Source organism: Rhynchophorus ferrugineus, unplaced genomic scaffold, assembly GCF_030347505.1.
Source record: "Rhynchophorus ferrugineus isolate W39M unplaced genomic scaffold, kcgeb_rfMv2 rfM5, whole genome shotgun sequence".
Lineage (NCBI taxonomy): Eukaryota > Metazoa > Arthropoda > Insecta > Coleoptera > Curculionidae > Rhynchophorus > Rhynchophorus ferrugineus.
In genome coordinates this window covers 17504301-17523646 of record NW_027472584.1, presented here as the reverse complement: position 1 = coordinate 17523646, position 19346 = coordinate 17504301, and the positions used below count along the sequence as shown (strand labels likewise).

The following is a 19346-nucleotide window of genomic DNA, read 5'->3' as shown; positions in this document are numbered from 1 at the left end:
TATAATGTTTTGATGTACTCAATTAAGATTGTTTTTCGCTACACACCTAAGGATTTTTTACCCAATTAAATTGAATTAAGTAATTTTAGCTTAAACAATACAATAATTAATCAGTATTAATCATCGTAAACTCCCCTTTTATATACTATATTTTCATTAGTTTTAATTATATTTTTATTCCCTTAAATTGTCACTGTTTTTCTTAGATTGTTTTTGATTGCTCAGGTATTTATTGATACTTAAGGTTAACTTATCACATAAAATATATATTGTTTACCAAGAATTTATAATAAAGGTGGCAACAACAGCTTGTGACTTGTGTTAAAACTCTATCGATGAGTGTCGAGTAACCGTGCTGCCCTCTGGTGGTCCTCTGAGACGTGTGTCGTCATCAGCTGTTCGATCAGCAGCGCGCGCTATCGGGGTAACGCGTTTGCGCGTTTTACGCCTCCATACGGATCGGTCGCTTCCGCTGATTTTTAGTCGGTCCTGCTAGAATCGGTGACGTTAACATGACCGCGTATTGGTAAACTGGTTTATTATTCCCTATTCACAATAATTGACGGTAGGTGTATGCGTGTGACATAACAAAAAAATTATCGACGCGTTACGTACTGATGGGGGAATTTAGTGTCAGTAATAATACAAGTATTGGATTAAGTGCAGTGGAAATAACCGTAAATTCGTCGAAGTCGAATCAAAACACGATTTTTTATTCTTCCACACCTACTACGACAACCAGTAACGGAACAGAGTTATTAATACAGCCGAAAAGCTATAGTGCGATAATGCAAGATGATTCCTCAGATAAAGTTGTCGTCCCTGTCAGTAGTGTCTCGGCTGGGGATGAGAATACGGTTACGACGCCGTCTGAGAAGAATGCCCCTTCCAAGGAAAACGAAATATCACCAAGCTCCACCATTGTGAACGACCTATCAGATAAATTATCTGAACAGGTGGTGGGTTCCACCAGTAAAGCTCTTCCTAATTTTTACCATCCTGCGGAACCGACCACACCAGCTGGTGCTATGTGGTCTACAGCGCTGGAGGACGGGTTTATACCAAACTTGACTGGAGTGAATGGGATGGGATTTCAAAATTTTCCCAATCAGCAGCAGTTATATGGAACGAATCAGTCAAATCAAACTAGAAGAGCAATTACAGCCAGTCACAATTTCTCACCTCAAATGGGTAGACAACAGTCGCTGTCCAATCATCCTTTGTATACCAAAAATTTTGGATCGTGGACGGGCGCTCCATCGGGACCTCCGGGGCAAGGTTGGAACCCCGCCGCATCAGGCGGTGCACCAGGTGGATCAACTTGGAATCGAGGTCGTAGTGTTCCCAACCTCACGCCCCTTCAGCAGATGGGTGTAGGAATAACGTCTGGTCGGAAACCTAGTCCCACCTTCAATCAACAACAAGTGATATCGCCAGTCAAATTCCGTAGGAGTACATCTTATCCAGGAAAAGGACCGTTTCCGCAACCCCCCACGTTTGAAATAACGAATATGGACGAAACCCGTGAACTTCTACCCTTTCAGGTAAAGAGTGGCATTTGGCTTGGTGCAGTATTAATCTTGTATTCGACTAAATCGGCTTTTTTCACATTCACCATTCCCAGTATTGTTTGTTTACGTTTTTATATTGTTTTTGTGCTATTGTTCGCTTATCCTTGTGTAGTTGCTGATTTTGTTTTGTCTCTATGTTGTTTGATTTGTTTATTATTTCATTTGTCCTGTACTTTTGTGATAATTTTTTTATTTAATAAACTTACCCTTTTTATGTGCTGTTTTTATTCCTTTACCTCAGTGCCATTATAATTATTGTATGTATTATATTGATTTTTTATTTATCATTTTAATAGGGGCATGGCACACTTTGTTTCTTGATTTCGGCAACCTAGAGATTTTTAATGAATTATTAATAATTGCTTGATATCATTTCACCAGGGTGATCTACTTTATATTCCACATCAATACCTTTCGCTATATAGGGTGTGTCAATCGTAATCTTGTGTTTTTAAAATGTATTATATATATTATTTGGAATGTGACAACTAAATATTTAAAATTTAGTTAGGTGGCTTTACATTTACAATTTCTATAGTGTAATAGTTTATTTTATTTTCGATTGTAAAACTTAAGGTAACTAGGTCACTTTAAATCGAAATCTCCTCGAAACAAGGGTTGCCTAATGTTGTGTGTCTAAAATTTATATAGGATAAGTCATGAAGAATATTCCCACAATGTTATATTTTACATCTTCTTGATTAAATTTTAAAAATCAAAACTAATTTTTTCTATTTCTTATCATTATTATTTTGAACATGTTTGAAAGTTGTTTTTATCGCAATTTTTAGAAATTTTATCGCTATTTAAATATTACTACATATTTTTGTTTAAATATTAGTTACTACATTTTTATCAAAATTTTGTTTGATTTTTGATGTATAAAATGAATCTGGCACAGGTAACAAGTTTAAGATTGTTTTCGTATTATTTATTATTATTATTATTATAGTATTTTATACAGTATTTACACTTATAAAAACATTGCCTGTGGTAATTTTTTTATAAAAAAATTGATCTATATTCGTTTGTTTCTATACAGATAGACCGCAAAATACGTATATTATAAAGCAATTCTGGATTATTTCCAAAATATTTAGATATTTTTATTGTTTAACCAGTTATGCTGACCAAAAAAAAATTCGCTGCTTTGAAGCTTACTATATTTGTTACTTTTCTGGATATATTAATTCAATATTCTTAGAAAAATGTATAGCCCTCCATTCCAGAAGTCTTAAAATTATGTATTTCAAATTCACTGAAATAATGTTCGTCTTAATTTATTTGATTTGTACGAGTTAATAATAACATTATTATTAATATTAACATTTATTTAATAACTAATTAATGCTGAAAACCTTTAATCTCAAATTCAATTCATAGTTTTGTAAATTAAATTGTTCTATACTGTGGTATCAATTAAAATTTTATTTGATTATGTTATACGAAATTTAATATAATTTAATTACTATAATCTAGTAGTTTTAAATCAGAAATATATATATCCAAGTATGTTAAGAATGTTTATTTTGATATCAATTTGTGGCACATTATCATTATTTTGGCTACAAAGTGTGAGCCATATATATTCCTCAGCTGCTTTTATGGGGGTATAGAAAAATATGTTCAGCAGTGTTATTGGTAGGATTAAATTATTTAGTACAGACATAACACCGTTTAAGTATGGTATTAATAAAGAATCATTTAACAAACAGATATTAAATCATTTATTTTCAGTAACACTGAAATATTTTACAGAAAACTTTCTTCGCAAAAACATAAGTGAACCTTTAACTATACCTTGGAATATAAATAGAAACATTTTTATAACTAGATTATTGTTTCTATAATAATGGGAATCATTTTCTAGATGAATTTTAGCCGATATGGTTTTTGTAAATATGTTTTAAATAACTATAATTAAATCATCAAGGATACAATTCTATTAGACATTCAGGTAAGTAGTGTACTGAAAATAGAAAATGGCCATGAGTTCGATTCTAGTGCTATAAATAAAAATATGAAACATTCTACACATCAGTAGCGTACAGTTATGCAAGATAGCTAAATATTAATAGTATGCAAATATTATCAATTTTTTTCTTTTGTGAAAATATCTATGAATTGGTTTTATACATTTTAATTATTTTTGCTAATATATTCATTTGTAATAATAGATTTGGAAGACGAATTAGGATATAACAAATACACTTATATTTGGAATATAAATATAATCTGCAATTACGACGAAAAATATGTGATATTATTTTAATAAGTATTTTAAAACCAGTTTATACAAGTAGGTAATCATTATCAATGAAAGAACCGTGTATGTTACTACCATGCATGAAAATAACATCGTTCTAATATTTGCTGCGACTTCTTACGGTAGCTCGCTACCCCAGCGACCTGTGTAATTCGGCAAAATTGGAGCGATCGTTATAATGACTCTAATGGCGTCGGTGGTGTAAAAACCCCACGAGAAAACCGAGTGACCAATACATGTTCGTTTAATTAAAATTCATCCTGGCGTCTACTATGTGGAAAGCTCCATCCTGCTTGAACCACATCCATATCCATATCGTTAAAGACATCGGTTCTGTATCACTCGCCGTTGATGTAAATGTACGGACCTACGCAGAGATAGATGAATGAATATACAGACAAACTATACATACCATCAAATATGTCGATGCTTTAATTTAATTGGTAAGGTTTATTTATGTACAATAATATATTTATAATAGTTTACATTAAAGGTGAAAAAAAGACATAAAACAATATTTTCATAATTCATAACATTTTGTTATATTTGGCCAAATAATACAAATGAGACAAAAACTCTGTTATTTCCGTTACCAAGTTTATCCATTAAACTGGCTAATATACGACAATTATATGAAAAATGTACCCGTAATATTTTAAACTAGGTTTAAAAGCTAAAAGAAAAAATAACACGGAATATGTATATTTAAAGTTATATAAATAATTTTTTTTAATTGTTTTATTATCAGACTTTTTGAGAATAACGCAAGAAAAAACAAAAATTTAATTAAGCAATTTTGATCTTGTTGAGATAATTTAATGTGGACATCTTTATATTATTGTTAAATATGTATTTTTGTTTTTGTTTGTACTTTGTTTTTCAATAGTAGTTTAGCCGTGAAGAGTATTTATTATCAGAGCAAGACCAGGAGCAGGAGGACAGAATTTATTGACAGAATTGCGTGTATTAGACCGGCTTTATACTTTCTAATATTTAATCACTTGATGGTTAAATATAATTTTCTAAATGTATAAAAATGTGATATATGGACACAGGCACTTAAAAAATATTACAAGCAAAGCAATAAGAATATGTGGGTTAAAGGTTTGAATAACTATAATTTTGGTATATTATTACAGATTTACTTTTTAACTACTGTCATTTTATCATTTCTCCGAAGAAATTCGATAAGAACAGCAACATTTCGTGTGTTAAAATATGTTATAAATACATTCCATTGTTTAAAATTATTTTGAACTTCAATACATTTGTTGTAGTAATCTTTTAATTTATGAATTGCATAACATAATTTCCATTCTGGAAGCTCTACGCTACTATTACTTCGAGTTAAATTTAATGAATCGAGTGTATATTTCAACAACCTGTACCTTAATTTGCAAATATTTCCAATGTTTTTAATATTAGGTATTTAAGGTGGTATTGTTTTGATGAAAAATAATATGTGTATCTTGTAAGCGCAGTTATTTTTTAAAGAGTGTGTTATTGTTCCATCATTAGTGAATACAGCTTTCTGAAACTCAAAACAACTTCAGTGAAAATCTTGCTCAAATTGTTTAATGAGATGTGTCTTGATATATATCAATACACATCTATTTTATCATATAAAATCGCGGCGTCTTTCATGCCCGGCGTGATTAAAGCTTGTAAGTGCCGGCTTGGTGGCGCAGTGGTAAAGGCGATGGGACGGCCCTCCTACTGTTGCGACAGCCGCGGGTTCGAATCCTGCTGGGGGGCATGGTCTCGTGTAAATTTATGTTTGTAATTGTTTAATATTTGTGAATGTTCTAGGCAAGAGTGTAAAATCCGACAAGGAAAATGGATGATCCCAGTCACGCCAGTAACCAGGCTGGGTAAGACCGGATGTTTTCTGGGATGATTTCTAAAGTTGGCCACTCGCCAGTCGGTAGGCTTACTGCTTAGGACCGTGGTTCGGAGCCAACGTTAAACTGTGTGGTTGGTAAAAGGAGACTTTAAAATATAAAAAATAACTTGTACATGCGTTTGCTTTGGTTCTATGCCTACAACGATTAAGATTTTATGCTGAGAGGTATTTGATTTTTTCCATTCTAAGAAAATTCCGTGATGTAAATAAATCGATGGGATGACCGATTTATCTGAAACACGTAAATTAAAAATTAATTAATGAAAAATCGAGTAACACCCGATATTTTTTGGGATCGCTTTTAATTTGGTCGTTTTCCAGTTGGTATTTTTAATGCTTAGGATCATGGTTCCGAGTCCCCGTTAAGTAATAAGTTTAGTCCGTTGTTGATAAAAAGTACACTCTAAAATGTTTCAAAAAAGATCCGATCTAAAAAAACTATACAATAAAATTAAATAATTGACATAAAACAACTATTTTAATTGACTGAAATTTTTTACATTTTTAAAAATCATAGGAATAAGAAACAAAAAAGATATTACTTTTTCTGTCGAATATTTTCGGAACGAGATTGAATAAATTGTGTTTTTTGTATAATTTAAAGTCTTCTTTTACCAACTAAGGGTTTATCTAGACTGGACCTACAGTTTAACGTGGGCTCCGAATTACGGTCCTCGGCATTAAGCCTACCGACTGGCCAGTGACCAACTTCATCCATCATCCCAGAAGACATCCGGTCTTACCCAGACTGGTTACTGTCGTGACTGGGATCATTTTCCTTGTCGAATTTTACACTCTTCCCTAAAACAATCATAAATATTAAACAATCACAAACATAAATTTACGATCATGTATCATGCCCACATGATCATTGACTATCGCAACAGTAGGAGGACCGTCCTGTTGCCTTTACCACTGCGCCAATCAAGCCGGCTAAATTGTATTTTGTTGTTTTCCACGTTGACTTAACTACTTATATTATCCGCATTAGTTTGGGAATTTGTATTAGTATTGGGTTATATAATAAAATTATGTATAACAAAATTTTTCTATAATTTTTTTGCACTATGTTATCGGTTAAAAAAATATTAAATAAGTCTATTATTAAATTATTGCTGATGATGACTATGTGTAAATAAATAATAAATTATAATTTTAATTTTATTTTTGTAGGAACGTGGTACTGTCAGTGCTAATGGCAGTAGTCCTTTAGAAAATATGAGAGGTTTGGAACACTATTTGAACGATATAATGAGCCCTCAACCCAACTCCAACGATATAAAAGGTAAATAACTTAATATAATATAATTAGAAAATGCATATTGTAATAATTTTCAATCTATCAGTCATTTAAAACAAAACTATGAAATTATATTTAATTTTTGTTTGTTTGTTGGTAGTGAATGATTGAGGCGTATCAAAACCGATCGTACAATTAATAGATGTTATTTCAAAACTGGTTTATAGTTTTCAACGTTCATACACTGCATAAAAATTATAAGAAGTTATATTTTAAAACTTATTACTTTTAAATATTAATAAATGTATAGAGTACCCAGAAATAATGTAAAATATATATACAAATACTGTTCTAGTTATCATATGTAGAAGACTTTAAAGATTAAATTCGGTGTCGTCACATGCGCAATGTTAAATTATTATACTATAGCTGGCGCAGCCTAATAAACAACGCGATATCTGCTATTGAAATTGTACTTGGTAGATATACTGTCATTTTAGTCTATTCCGATACGAACGGGGTTTTGTGTTGTTGACAGTGTGCGCGCAAATTTAGTACGCTATGTTTCGAGCGTACAGAACAACTATGGAGACAAACATAGGCAGTCCCGCAATACCATGGGGATTATCAAATAATTTTAACACAAACAAAGGTTCGTAAAAGACATTTTAGTTCGCTTTTATATCGTTGTAAATAATCAAAAATAGCGTTCGCTGTTTTTTTCCTGGGTTAATTTTTGTGGTTGAGTGAAAGTGAAAGATTTTTAACGTTAACCAAAGATAACTTCATATAATTTTACCAACTATTTTATTATCGTTTGTTTTCAGTTAACACATCCAGGATGTTCGTTTAGAATTCATTTAGCCAATAAAATAATTGCTTTTGTTTTATACGAATGTTTTTTTAAATTAAACTGTTTCTGTGGGTAAAGTTTTGTGGTAAATACATGGGTATTCTTATTATATTTTTACAATTAATTTTACAACGGTTGTTTATATTTTAATGATAATGATAAAATATTATAAAAATAAGAATAACATATAGATATTGAATGATAGTTTTAATACATCATTATAAATTTTAGTTGCACAGGCGCAATTATTAACACGATTAATAAGTGACTTGTTTATATTGATTATTTCGTGTACTACTGACGTATATTTACGTTAACTCGTAAAATAGATACTAATCATTAAATTGTAAACACGGGCTTTTATAACGTGTCAGAATAATATTGGGAACACCATTCCTGTTTTAATAATTTATATAATCTTTACCATTTTATGGAAATTATTTTAAATGTCATTTTTATAAAACTTTCTACTTCGTAATTTTTGATAGACAACCCGATTGTTTTTTCCTTGCTTCAATTTTGTGGTTAAGTGAAAGTGGACGGTTTTTAACTCAACCATGGTTATATCGTTACAATTTTAGTAAACATCATTTGTTCCAATGTAAGTTAAATTATTTCCCTTGAATGCATCGCATTTAAATGCCGCAGATATTTCATAATTTTATAACAAAATGACTAAATGAATCAAAAATACATTTTGACTACGCATTAACTAGCTTTTTAAAATTTGAATTTAATTTTAATGCAATATTGATCAAGAAGGTTTATCAACCTTTTTTATCTATTTATTTAAAATTAAATAGTAACATTTACTTTGCTTGTGGTGTGATATGAATATTAATTGATGAATAAACTAATGCGTGCTAGTTTGAATATTTGGGGAAATGTCGATCTTTATATAACGACGTAAGAATATTAATTAGTTCTTAATTATGAGTGCGCTTTAAAAAGTTCTTGACGTTCAAACAATTGTTGATTCATATGAAGCGAATTATTGTTAAAATGATTGGATAGTTATTTGCATACATTAATTGCATAAATAAGTTCATGTTGTAGAAATGTGTACATTAATTCACTGGTTTTAGTAATTGGGGTTTCAACTGTATTAACAGGTAGGTTATGAAACATGGAAAAGTAATTTTCCATGATGATATTGAATGTTATCATTCAAAAATTATTTCAAAGGGTTAAAGCAGTAATCTGAGTTTATAGTATATTAGTTTGGAGGTAAATCACCAACGAAATTCTCTTTACATTCCAAAAATGTGTACTAATACTTTCCTGTCAGATTTCTTAACATAAACTAGCTTTGGTTTTGAATAGTAGAGTTCATGCTACTTTAATTTTTTGTTTTGATTTAGGATCAAGATGCTCAAAGCTTATTTATTGTGATGAACCAATGCATCAAATCCTTTTAATCTTTTTAAAAGTATTATCAATTATATGTATCACTAGTTATGTTTTCAAAATATTAAAAGCAAATTAATCATGAACTTTTGGTTATGTTTTTATGAAAGATGAAATATTAAATTGATGAACTTATTGGTAGTACTGTCCTAAATAAGCCATGAGCCATTCACTTCTTGGTCATGTTATTCCAAGTCATAATTTGGGACATATCAAGAAATGTCATACGACTAGAACTTCACTTCACTGTCTGGAAATATTTTACAATTAATTTAAAAATAATATTTTGATGATTCTACAGTTATTTTTATAAAGTGGTGTCAAAATGGTTACTAGACTTGCATATTTTACAACTGCATCTATATTTTTGTTTTCGTGAAAATAATAATGTATGTTGAAGTGTGTCGGTGTGTGTGTTTAATTGCTGTAATTGTTTAAGTAAAGCTAATATATCAATTTTAATTTTTACAAGCCAAGGTTGTTCGTTTGGAATAACCCAACGAATAAATTAAAGTTCTACAATGGAAATATTACTGCACAATAAATGCAATATTATATATATATATATATATATATATATATATATATATATATATATATATATATATATATATATATATATATATCTATATAATATATATATATATATATATATATATATATATATATATATATATCTATATAATATATATATATATATATATATATATATATATATATATATATATATATATATATATATCTATATAATATATATATATATATATATATATATATATCTATATAATATATATATATATATATATATATATATATATATATATATATCTATATAATATATATATATATATATATATATATATATATATATATATATATATATATCTATATAATATATATATATATATATATATATATATATATATATATATATATATATATATATATATATATCTATATAATATATATATATATATATATATATATATATATATATATATATATATATATATATATATATATATCTATATAATATATATATATATATATATATATATATATATATATATATATATAATTGATACAATTTCCGCTGAGTGGCAATAATGGAACAATTATTTTCAATAAATATTGTCACTATTTCTCCTCGTTCTACACAACACAATGGTTAAAGCGAAACTGAGCTACACGTCACTTAACCAAGATGGCGCGCAATCAAAATTGTAGCGGGACTTTTTTCCCACCTTATATAAAGGAGCCTTTGAAGCTCAAAGAAGAGAGAGTTTTTAGAGACTGTTTATGGTTAGGGACAGTTATATGTGTTCTATCAGGCAACTGTTACGGTTTCATAAAAAAAATCAGGCCTACACGTTAATTTTAAAGGATTTCCAAGAGATGGTGTTACTGCGTATTAAATCGCATCAGGGACATTTGTAACCAATTCCATGTTGAAGCTTTAATAACAAGTTACACTTTTCAGTATATAACATTTCGTCGAGGACTGAACAAAAACATTTACAGTGTGTTACAAATGTCTAATTTGTACCGAGTAATTCCGATTTGCGGGAAGTTTTACTTTTTTATTTCAATTTAAAAAAAAAGGGGGCTGAAGGGCATCGAATGTTGTGTGAAGCTTATGGCAATCATGCTCCATCGATTCCAACGTGTGAATACTGGTTTAACGTTTTAAAATTGGCGATTTTGACAACGAATACAAAGAGTATTCTGGACAACCAAAGATCTTGAAGACGGGGATTTGAAGGAATTACTCGATGAAACCATCAATGGGGATCGCTATCAATTACAATTGATGCGCTTAATAGGGCACTGCGCGAAAAACGACCGGAATTCGAGTAAAGACACAACAATGTTCTTCTTCAGCATGAGAACGTTCTACCACATGTTGCAAAACCGGTGAAAACGTACTTGGAAACATTAAAATAGGAAGTAGTACCCCATTCGACGTATTCTCCAGCTTCCTTATTGACATATGACATATTCACACATTCTGATTTGACATTGACATTGACACATTCTGAAGCAATCAAAAAGGGATGATTCATTCGTAGGTAGCATCAAAAGATACCTCGTTCTTTCCAGATAAAATACATTGTGCCGACCTTTGACAAAAAAATTTCAAAACTAATTTATAAGCTTAATACTTTAAAGTAAATTAAAAGTTTTATGGCTTCAAACCCTTCATATTTCGTAATCTATGTCGACGTGTGGAAGGAACTCGCAACATGATCAGAATCGAAGCATGCTCAGATAGTTTGATAGAAACACTACCGTTGTTACTTCAAAAAGCATAGCCAACGCTATTTGTAGATTTGGGGTCGTCATATATGCGAGGGTCACTATTTATATTTCGGGAATTGGCAACACTGTTGTGAGTCCATCTGACGGCGTTCCATCGTAAAGTTTGACATTTTTGACGATATACGTATTCAGAATATTTTGTCGCACGGACGCTATATGTTTATTTTATATTTAGTTGAAAGTTTCGTTTTGACAAAAAAATGGAACTGAATCGTGAACATTTTCGTGCGATGATTTTTTACGATTTTCGATGTGGATTATCACAACAAGAGTGAATGAATATGAAGCTCCATCAAAAACAACCGTGTATCGCTGGTTCAGTGAATTCAATCGTGATCGTAGTTCGCTGTCCGACGAGTTTCGCGAAGGTCGTTCAAAATGGGCTGTTGTGACAGAAAACATCGATGCTGTGTGCGAAATGATTAAGCAAGATAGTCATGTCACCTATTGTGAGATTGAGGAATTAGTTTTATCAGCATATATGCGATTTTACATGAACACTTAGCTGTGTGAAAGTTATGTTCGCGTTGGATCCCACACTATTTGACAATCGTTCAAAAAAAGGTTGGTGTCGATTGGTGCAAAGAGGTGCTAAGAAATTCAATCGCGATGCTTCGAAAGACGTTTATAAAATCGGGTGACGAATCATGGATATATTCGTATGCGCCCGAAAGTAAGCAGCAGTCGACTGTATGGGTGTTCCAAGATGAACCAAATCCAACAAAAACTGTTCGCGCACGAAGCACTTCAAAGAAATTGGCGGACTGTTTGTTTCTTTGGGAAAACTGGTCATATTGCAACAGTGCCTCTAGAGGATCGTAGAACAATAAATTCTGATTGGCATACAACCGTTTGTTTGCCAGAAGTCTTCGGTGAAATAAGGAAAACAAACAAGAGACGTCGGAGTGTTCTTCATCATGAAAATGCGAGCTCTCACACATCGGCTCAAACAAGAGACTATTTCAAAATACTCTACTCAAAACATCGAATTGATGGGTCATCCACCGTACAGTCCTGATTTGGCACTCAATGACTACTTTTTGTTCCCATCCGTGAAGAATAAACTCTGCGGTCAACGTTTCATCGCCTAAAGAAGCTATTTAAGCGTTCGAAAATCATGTTTCGAATATATCTTATTCGGAATGGAATAAATGCTTTGAAAATTCGTTTAAGCGTATGCAAAAGTGTATCGATCATCGTGGCGAATACTTTGAAAAACAATAAAAATATATTCGCAGCTTAACTATTTTTTTTTCCTATTCCCGAAATCTAAATAGTGATCCTCGTATATTGTTGTCGAGATAGTTGGAAAGGAGCTCGTGGAGTTTCTTGTGGTCTTTCTTCTTTTTCTTATGATCTCAAAATAAATAATCTTATCCACTATGCCAATTTTGATTGGTGGTAGGATGACAAATAACAAAACTTCTTTGCAAGCCAGTTTTACACTATTAAAAGAGTTTTGCAGAAATCGAAACTGAAACAGTTATGAGTAACGTTATGATTTAGAGTGTAGTTATGAAATGTACAGAGTTTAAAAACAAATACGTTTAATTTACTTAACTCTTTAATATTATGGAAGGAAGTGGTGAATTATTTGATACAAACGATACTGCTAGTTTATTCCTATTCTAATATAGACGATATTTTATGCCTAGACACAGAGATTTTTTCTTGAACAGCCAGGGTTTGGTTTGGTTTAAGAACTATAATTAGAGGATAACGGTAAATTATCTTTATTATCCAAAGTCGCCACTGCTGAACTGATCAGATATCATGGTAGAGGTTTTGGTCATACTTCGCGACATTGGCTGGACGGATTGGCGAAAAAGGAATATAAGGGGAGATATTTATCACTTGAAAATGTTAAGCTTGGGGTATGATTTCCCTTTGAACATATATAAAGATGATAAATTATTCCTAAGACAGGTGTGTTTCTTATCGAGATTGTCTATAGCTATTTATAATCTTTTCCTATATTAGACAGTATCTGTGGTAACTAAATATTTCAACTATTAATACATTTACAAATTACATTTGTTTACATGTTTTTACATAATTTACAAATTAATGTATTACTACTCTTCTGTTGTACTTGTATTAATTTACAAACAAGGCGAGTACGGGATTAATACATCTATATGTATTTCTCAAAATAAAATAAAATTAAACTACTTAACCTAAAGTTAAGAATACACTTATACACTTCAAAAATAGATTAATTTATCATATCTGAAAACCTAGAAATCGTTCTGGGACGCGAGAGCCCTAAGTGGGTTATTATTGCCGTGTACGCTGCAATGGAAAGTATCGTGTTTTTAGAAGAATACTAATTGTCGTAAAAAAGAGGCCGTAAGAATGGGGAAATACAAAAGGTACTATATTTTTGTAGAAACGGCAAGACAGACCCGTGATGGTGGTCATAAACCGGTGTTGATAGCCAACTGGCTAATTGCGACCATGGGGTGAATTGGAGGTGATGTCAGATCAACGTTGTCGATTCAACAACAAAATTGATTTGAGGGAGGCCATAAACCTTTTCTGGTCACAAAAAGAAAATTGCTATAATGTAGGGCCTGGGGGGTTTCCGATGGGACAGTCTACCTGAGGTAAAGCCCGCCGTAATCTGTTTCACGGTCACCGCCCTGGCAACCGACCTTTAGCCGATGAAGCGGTATATTGTGTTGGCGAGAGCAGCAAAATCTTTCCGGATTTCTTCTATCGCGGCGTCCCTTGTCGTTGCTGATGGTGCTAGCTGGCTGGCTAGTCTTTTTCCTCCTTGATTTGCTCAGGCGGATATCTGAGGAACTGGTGCAAGGATTTGTTGAGGTTTCGGTCCGTGACTCTTTGGTGGTGGTCGTTTTTCGCCACTTGGCTGGCATGTTTCTGTCCATTTTACAGGATCCGGGCTCATGGTTACCGGTGCATGTCATGCACTTTGGTGGGGCTCGGAAGTTCGTGGAGGAGTGTCCGTACAGCTGGCAGTTGAAGCATTGTGCTGGCTGCCCGGTGCCTCTTTAGGATTCAACTGTTACTCTCTGGTCCAGCAGATATTCAATTTTGAATATGTGGTGCTCGTCTCTGGGCATTATGACCTGGGTGAGTGGGATGGTGATTCCGGCTTTTGTCCGCCACCTCTTTATGAGGGATGGATGGAATCCTAGAGTGCTTCTCTAGCTTGGTCGTCTGTTATCGATTCCAGCAACCCTCATGACGCCCTTGAGATGCCTCTTCTGTAAGGATCTGAAGGAGTTGAAAAGATACTTCTTCTCCTCCAAGTTGCCAGTCTGTACTCATCATCGGTTTTTGGGTAGAATACCACTCCCTCGGGTCTTGTCCTCGTGTTGCCGAATTCGATTATACTGTTTTTAAATATACGAATGAGTTCCATATATTTTGTTTAATCCCGGAGTACTATAGGCGGGATTCTTCCTTCCTTCTTTTGTGGTTTTGGATTGGCCTGGGTTGGTGTGTTTGTAGTTTCGGCAGTTTGTTGTTTTTCCATATCCTCCTCATTACATGAGTAAACATTAGAGTTTAGCTACGTTTTCCTCTTCTGTGGTGCTGGTACGAAGTTGTGTTTTTTGGTCCATTTTGTCCTGTGTTTTTTTTCGATTTTCTTGATTTGCTCTTTTAGTAGTTCGTTTTCTCGCGTAAGTTGCTGGCCTGTATTTGCTGTATCATTACTTTCGCGTGGCTGTGATTTAGTAACCTTATATCAGTGGAACCCCACATTTGCACCTTATGACTGCCCGATAAACCAATATCTTTGATTTAAGGTCAAGTTGAGAATATCTTCCGACTAACCAGTATAGTTGCTTGACTTTGAGTTTAATCTGCTCTGCTTTTTTGTATAACATGACGTTTGTAATTTTGTTGTTGGGATATCAACAGTATCAACAGAGGGCAGATCAAGTGGTGGTCCCAAGACACCCTCAAGTTGAGAATGCCCCTTCATGCGAGCCTCTAAATTTTCTTTCGAAAAGGTATGATTCCAACGGTCGACAGTAATTCCGCGGTAGAAATTTGCTCATTTTTAGATTAATCCCAAATGCCATACCGGGTCAAAAGCTTGTGAGACGCCCAGGAATATTGCAGGGTAGTATTTCTTTCCTTCGAATTCGAATTCTTTTCAACAACCACTGTTACTCTGTGCACTTCTTTTGTGAAAAATTGAGAGGCAGATTACTATTTGTTCCTGTCTCTTCAAAACTGTGATTATCGACCATGTAGAGGTTGGTGGTTTCTCTTTTTACCTGATGTCCAATATATTGGTTTACCAATATTTTTTGTCCCCATTGCTTTGACTGATTATCATATCAATCTTGAGCCCTACATTAGATGTATCTTTAGAATATTATATTTTCCTGCGGCTATCAATCTAATACCCAACGTGGTAAAAAATCTGGAAATATTTGACTCTTTTGCGATTAATTGTCCACTTACAATTAATAGCAGACGTAGTTATTGGCAAGAATTATCTCGATATTTACATTTGTTGCTTAAAGATAAATTTTATTTATTATTTTTTATAATGCTTGATGTCTCTTGGTATGATTACGTCTGTACTTTCATATGTTGTTTTATCTGGGTGTTTTGGATGTGTAAACCTTGTTTTTGGGAATTGGCAGATAATGCTTATCTGTGAAATGTGTTTCAGAAACTAATCTTGGTTCCCTGGTAGGTTGTTGGAGGACATTCCCATTCAGCATTCAGTAGATTAAGCATTATAATTATTTGTTACGTTAGTTACTGATGTTGCTGGCAGAACGGGTTTATCTATTAGACTGCATGATACAGACTGTTTTTGCTGCTGTTGGTGTAAAGCGGGATATAGTTTTTGTTATAATAGATTGTGAACTACACCATTCTTGTTATTTGCTGGAAGATCATCGTTGTCACGCACTTTTCGGGTAACGGGTAATTATAGTTGTTTTTCTGCGTATTTAATTTATTCAAATGATGTATATGTTAGTGCACATTTATGTTATGATGCTATTTCCTAGATTAGCAATGCTATAGAAGACGGTAATTAATTTTATTTTGTAATTAATTAATTGTTAATTGTAATTTGTTTTGGAGTCGACATAAAACATTGGAAATGGTGTTTTTGTTTTGCGATGTTCGATATTATGTATATTTACTACGTCATGACCTTGTTCAGTTAGGGCTACATTAATGGTGTCAAAATCTTGGCGTAGTATAGCCCTCTTAGCACAAATTTGTGTGGTATTCCGTGTTTTTTGCCTAGTTCCTTTAGAATATTTGTATTTTTATATTATTTTATAGTTGTTTTAATATTAGAGTTATTTGTAACGCTTTCCAGTAGGTCGTGGATGCATTTGCCTTTTCCTTAATTTGGTCTAATCACTAGTAATTAATCCAGGTCTGCTTTATTCAAATCCGGATCTTTGAAAAGACTTTTTAAACAAAGAGCTACTGGTTTTTTAGGTAGTTTTTACATTACACAATGCTTACAACGATGTCGAAATAACAGGAACTTAAAACTACACCAACCCTTTTTATATATTGTTTTTATGCGATTATTTCCTTCTATATCGCTTTCTGAAAAAAATACATTCGATGAAAATAATTTCTTCATAAATTTGACGGCAAATCTTTAACTGTTTTATACTCGTGCTTGATTACATGCTATAAACTTTATCATTTTTTATCACAAAATAAAAAATCTGTTCTGCGATTGTTCAGTGAATTTATGTTGATTTGATCAGTTTATAATATTTTGCTTATTTTTGTTACATTTTAGATCCGATTTAGCGACTGAAATAAGGCGCTTAGTATATATAACAATGTTAATTGCATTGAAAATATACTATTAAGCTATTGTTACGGTTTCCGGAAATGTTTTGAATATATTTAGTACCATCCTGTATATATATGAATGTTAATTTAATAGCGGAAGTAACCAAGTTGTATATAGGGGCTTTAATACCCGCATACCAATGAATGACTCATAAATGAAAATTGAATTGTTAATAAACAACTGTCACTTAAATGTCAAAACCTCACTGTCATTTAAACAAATAATATAATGTTCATTAAAATATTTTATGTAGTTTGTTTACAAAATTATTAATAACATTCGAACTTTTACATTAAACATATATTATTAAGTTTTGTTGTATTTAACGTTTTATTCAAAATGATTACTTTTAATATAAAAATAATTAAGTAAATTTAATGAATATTTTTTTAATATAATGCACTTGGGAAAAAGTAATATCGTTTTTTATTCAAAGTGAATTTATTCTTACTAGTGATCTCGCTATGGTCGAAATTCGACCACAATTTATAGATTTAATCATGTTTCTCTCACAATAGACTAAAGAGGATAACTTAAAAATTATATGTCAATATTACTACAACACTAATGTTCTAACAATATTTTTAATATAAAATCAGAAATATATTTGATATATAGCATTAATTAACAGGTCAATTGAAAAGCCTATGGCCTGACACATAGATGGCGCTACTATAATTAAATCCATATATTTTTTAGTTAGCCTTTACTCTCAAAAGATGCGGATATAAATTTGACAGTTGTCGGATCATTATTTTGTGAATTATAGCATTTTGAGTGAAGCAACTTTTGTCATTTAAAAAAAAAATGGATAAAAAGGAATTTCGCGTGTTGATAAAATATTGCTTTTTGCTATTGCTGAAGGGAAAAATACAGTTGAAGCAAAAATTGGGCGTGATGCCGAGTTTCCGGACACTGCCCCAGGACAATTAACCATCAAGGATTGGTATGTTAAGGTTAGACGTGGTGAAATGAGTACCGAAGTCGGTGAACGCAGTGGACGCTCAAAAGAGGTTGTTACCGACGAAACTATTTTAAAAAATCCACAAAATCATTTTGAATGGCCGTAAATTGAAACTTTTGAAATAGTAGACATTCTAAAGATACCAACTGAACGTGTACATCATATCATTCACGAATATTTGGGTATGAGAAAGCTCTGTGCAAAGTGGGTGTCGCGCGAGCTCACTTTTAACCAAATATAACGACGAGTTGATAATTCGCAGCAGTATTTGAAGATGATCAAGCATAATAAACCTGAGTTTTTGCGTCGATATGTGACAATGGATGAGACATGGCTCCATCATTTCACTCCGAAGTCCAATCGACAGTCATCCATCCGATTGGACTGCGTGGGAAAACGCAAAGTCGGCTGGCCAGGTTATGGCGTCTGTATTTTGGGATGCGCATGGAATAGTTTTCATTCACTATCTTGAAAAAGGAAGGACATCAGCGACTATTACATAATGTTATTAGACCGTTTGAAGGACGAAATCGGCGAAAAACGGCCGCATTTAAATAAAAAGAAAGTGCTGTTTCACCAAGACAATGCACCGTGTCATAAGTCAGTGAAAACGATAGCAAAAATACATCCTGATCCACCGTATTAATCAGATCTGGCCCCCAGCGACTATTTCCTGTTCTCAGATCTCACAAGAATGCTCGCGGGGGGAAATTTTCGTCGAATGAAGAGGTGATCGCCGAAACTAAGGCCTATTTTGAAGCAAAGGACAAATCCTACTACAAAAATGGTATCGAAAAGTTGGAGGGTCGCTATAATCAGTGTATCACCCTTGAAGGGAATTATGTTGAATAAAAAAAACGAATTTTGCCAAAAAAATGTGTTTTACTATGGTAGGCCGGCGACTTTTCAAATGTCCTGTTATTAATTGCTTAAATAAATAAACTCGTATTTGGGAATTAAAGCAAGCCGTTTTTTCAGATTCATAATATAAACATCAATCAA

The 19346-nt window shown here is 32.4% G+C and overlaps 1 protein-coding gene across 2 annotated transcripts in view; it reads left to right on the top strand.

The window, feature by feature from the left end:
* Window positions 1-473: 473 nt before the first annotated feature.
* The window catches only part of orb2 (cytoplasmic polyadenylation element-binding protein orb2), a 91174-nt gene continuing 72301 nt past the window's right edge, over window positions 474-19346 (top strand). For both annotated transcript variants that reach the window (XR_013005897.1, XM_076404994.1), the window contains exons 1-2: window positions 474-1544; window positions 6914-7025. Coding sequence is in view for 1 of the 2 variants with exons in the window: in XM_076404994.1 (XP_076261109.1) it covers window positions 618-1544; window positions 6914-7025 (1039 nt within the window). In the remaining variant the exon portion in view is untranslated. The remainder of the gene's footprint in view (window positions 1545-6913; window positions 7026-19346) is intronic.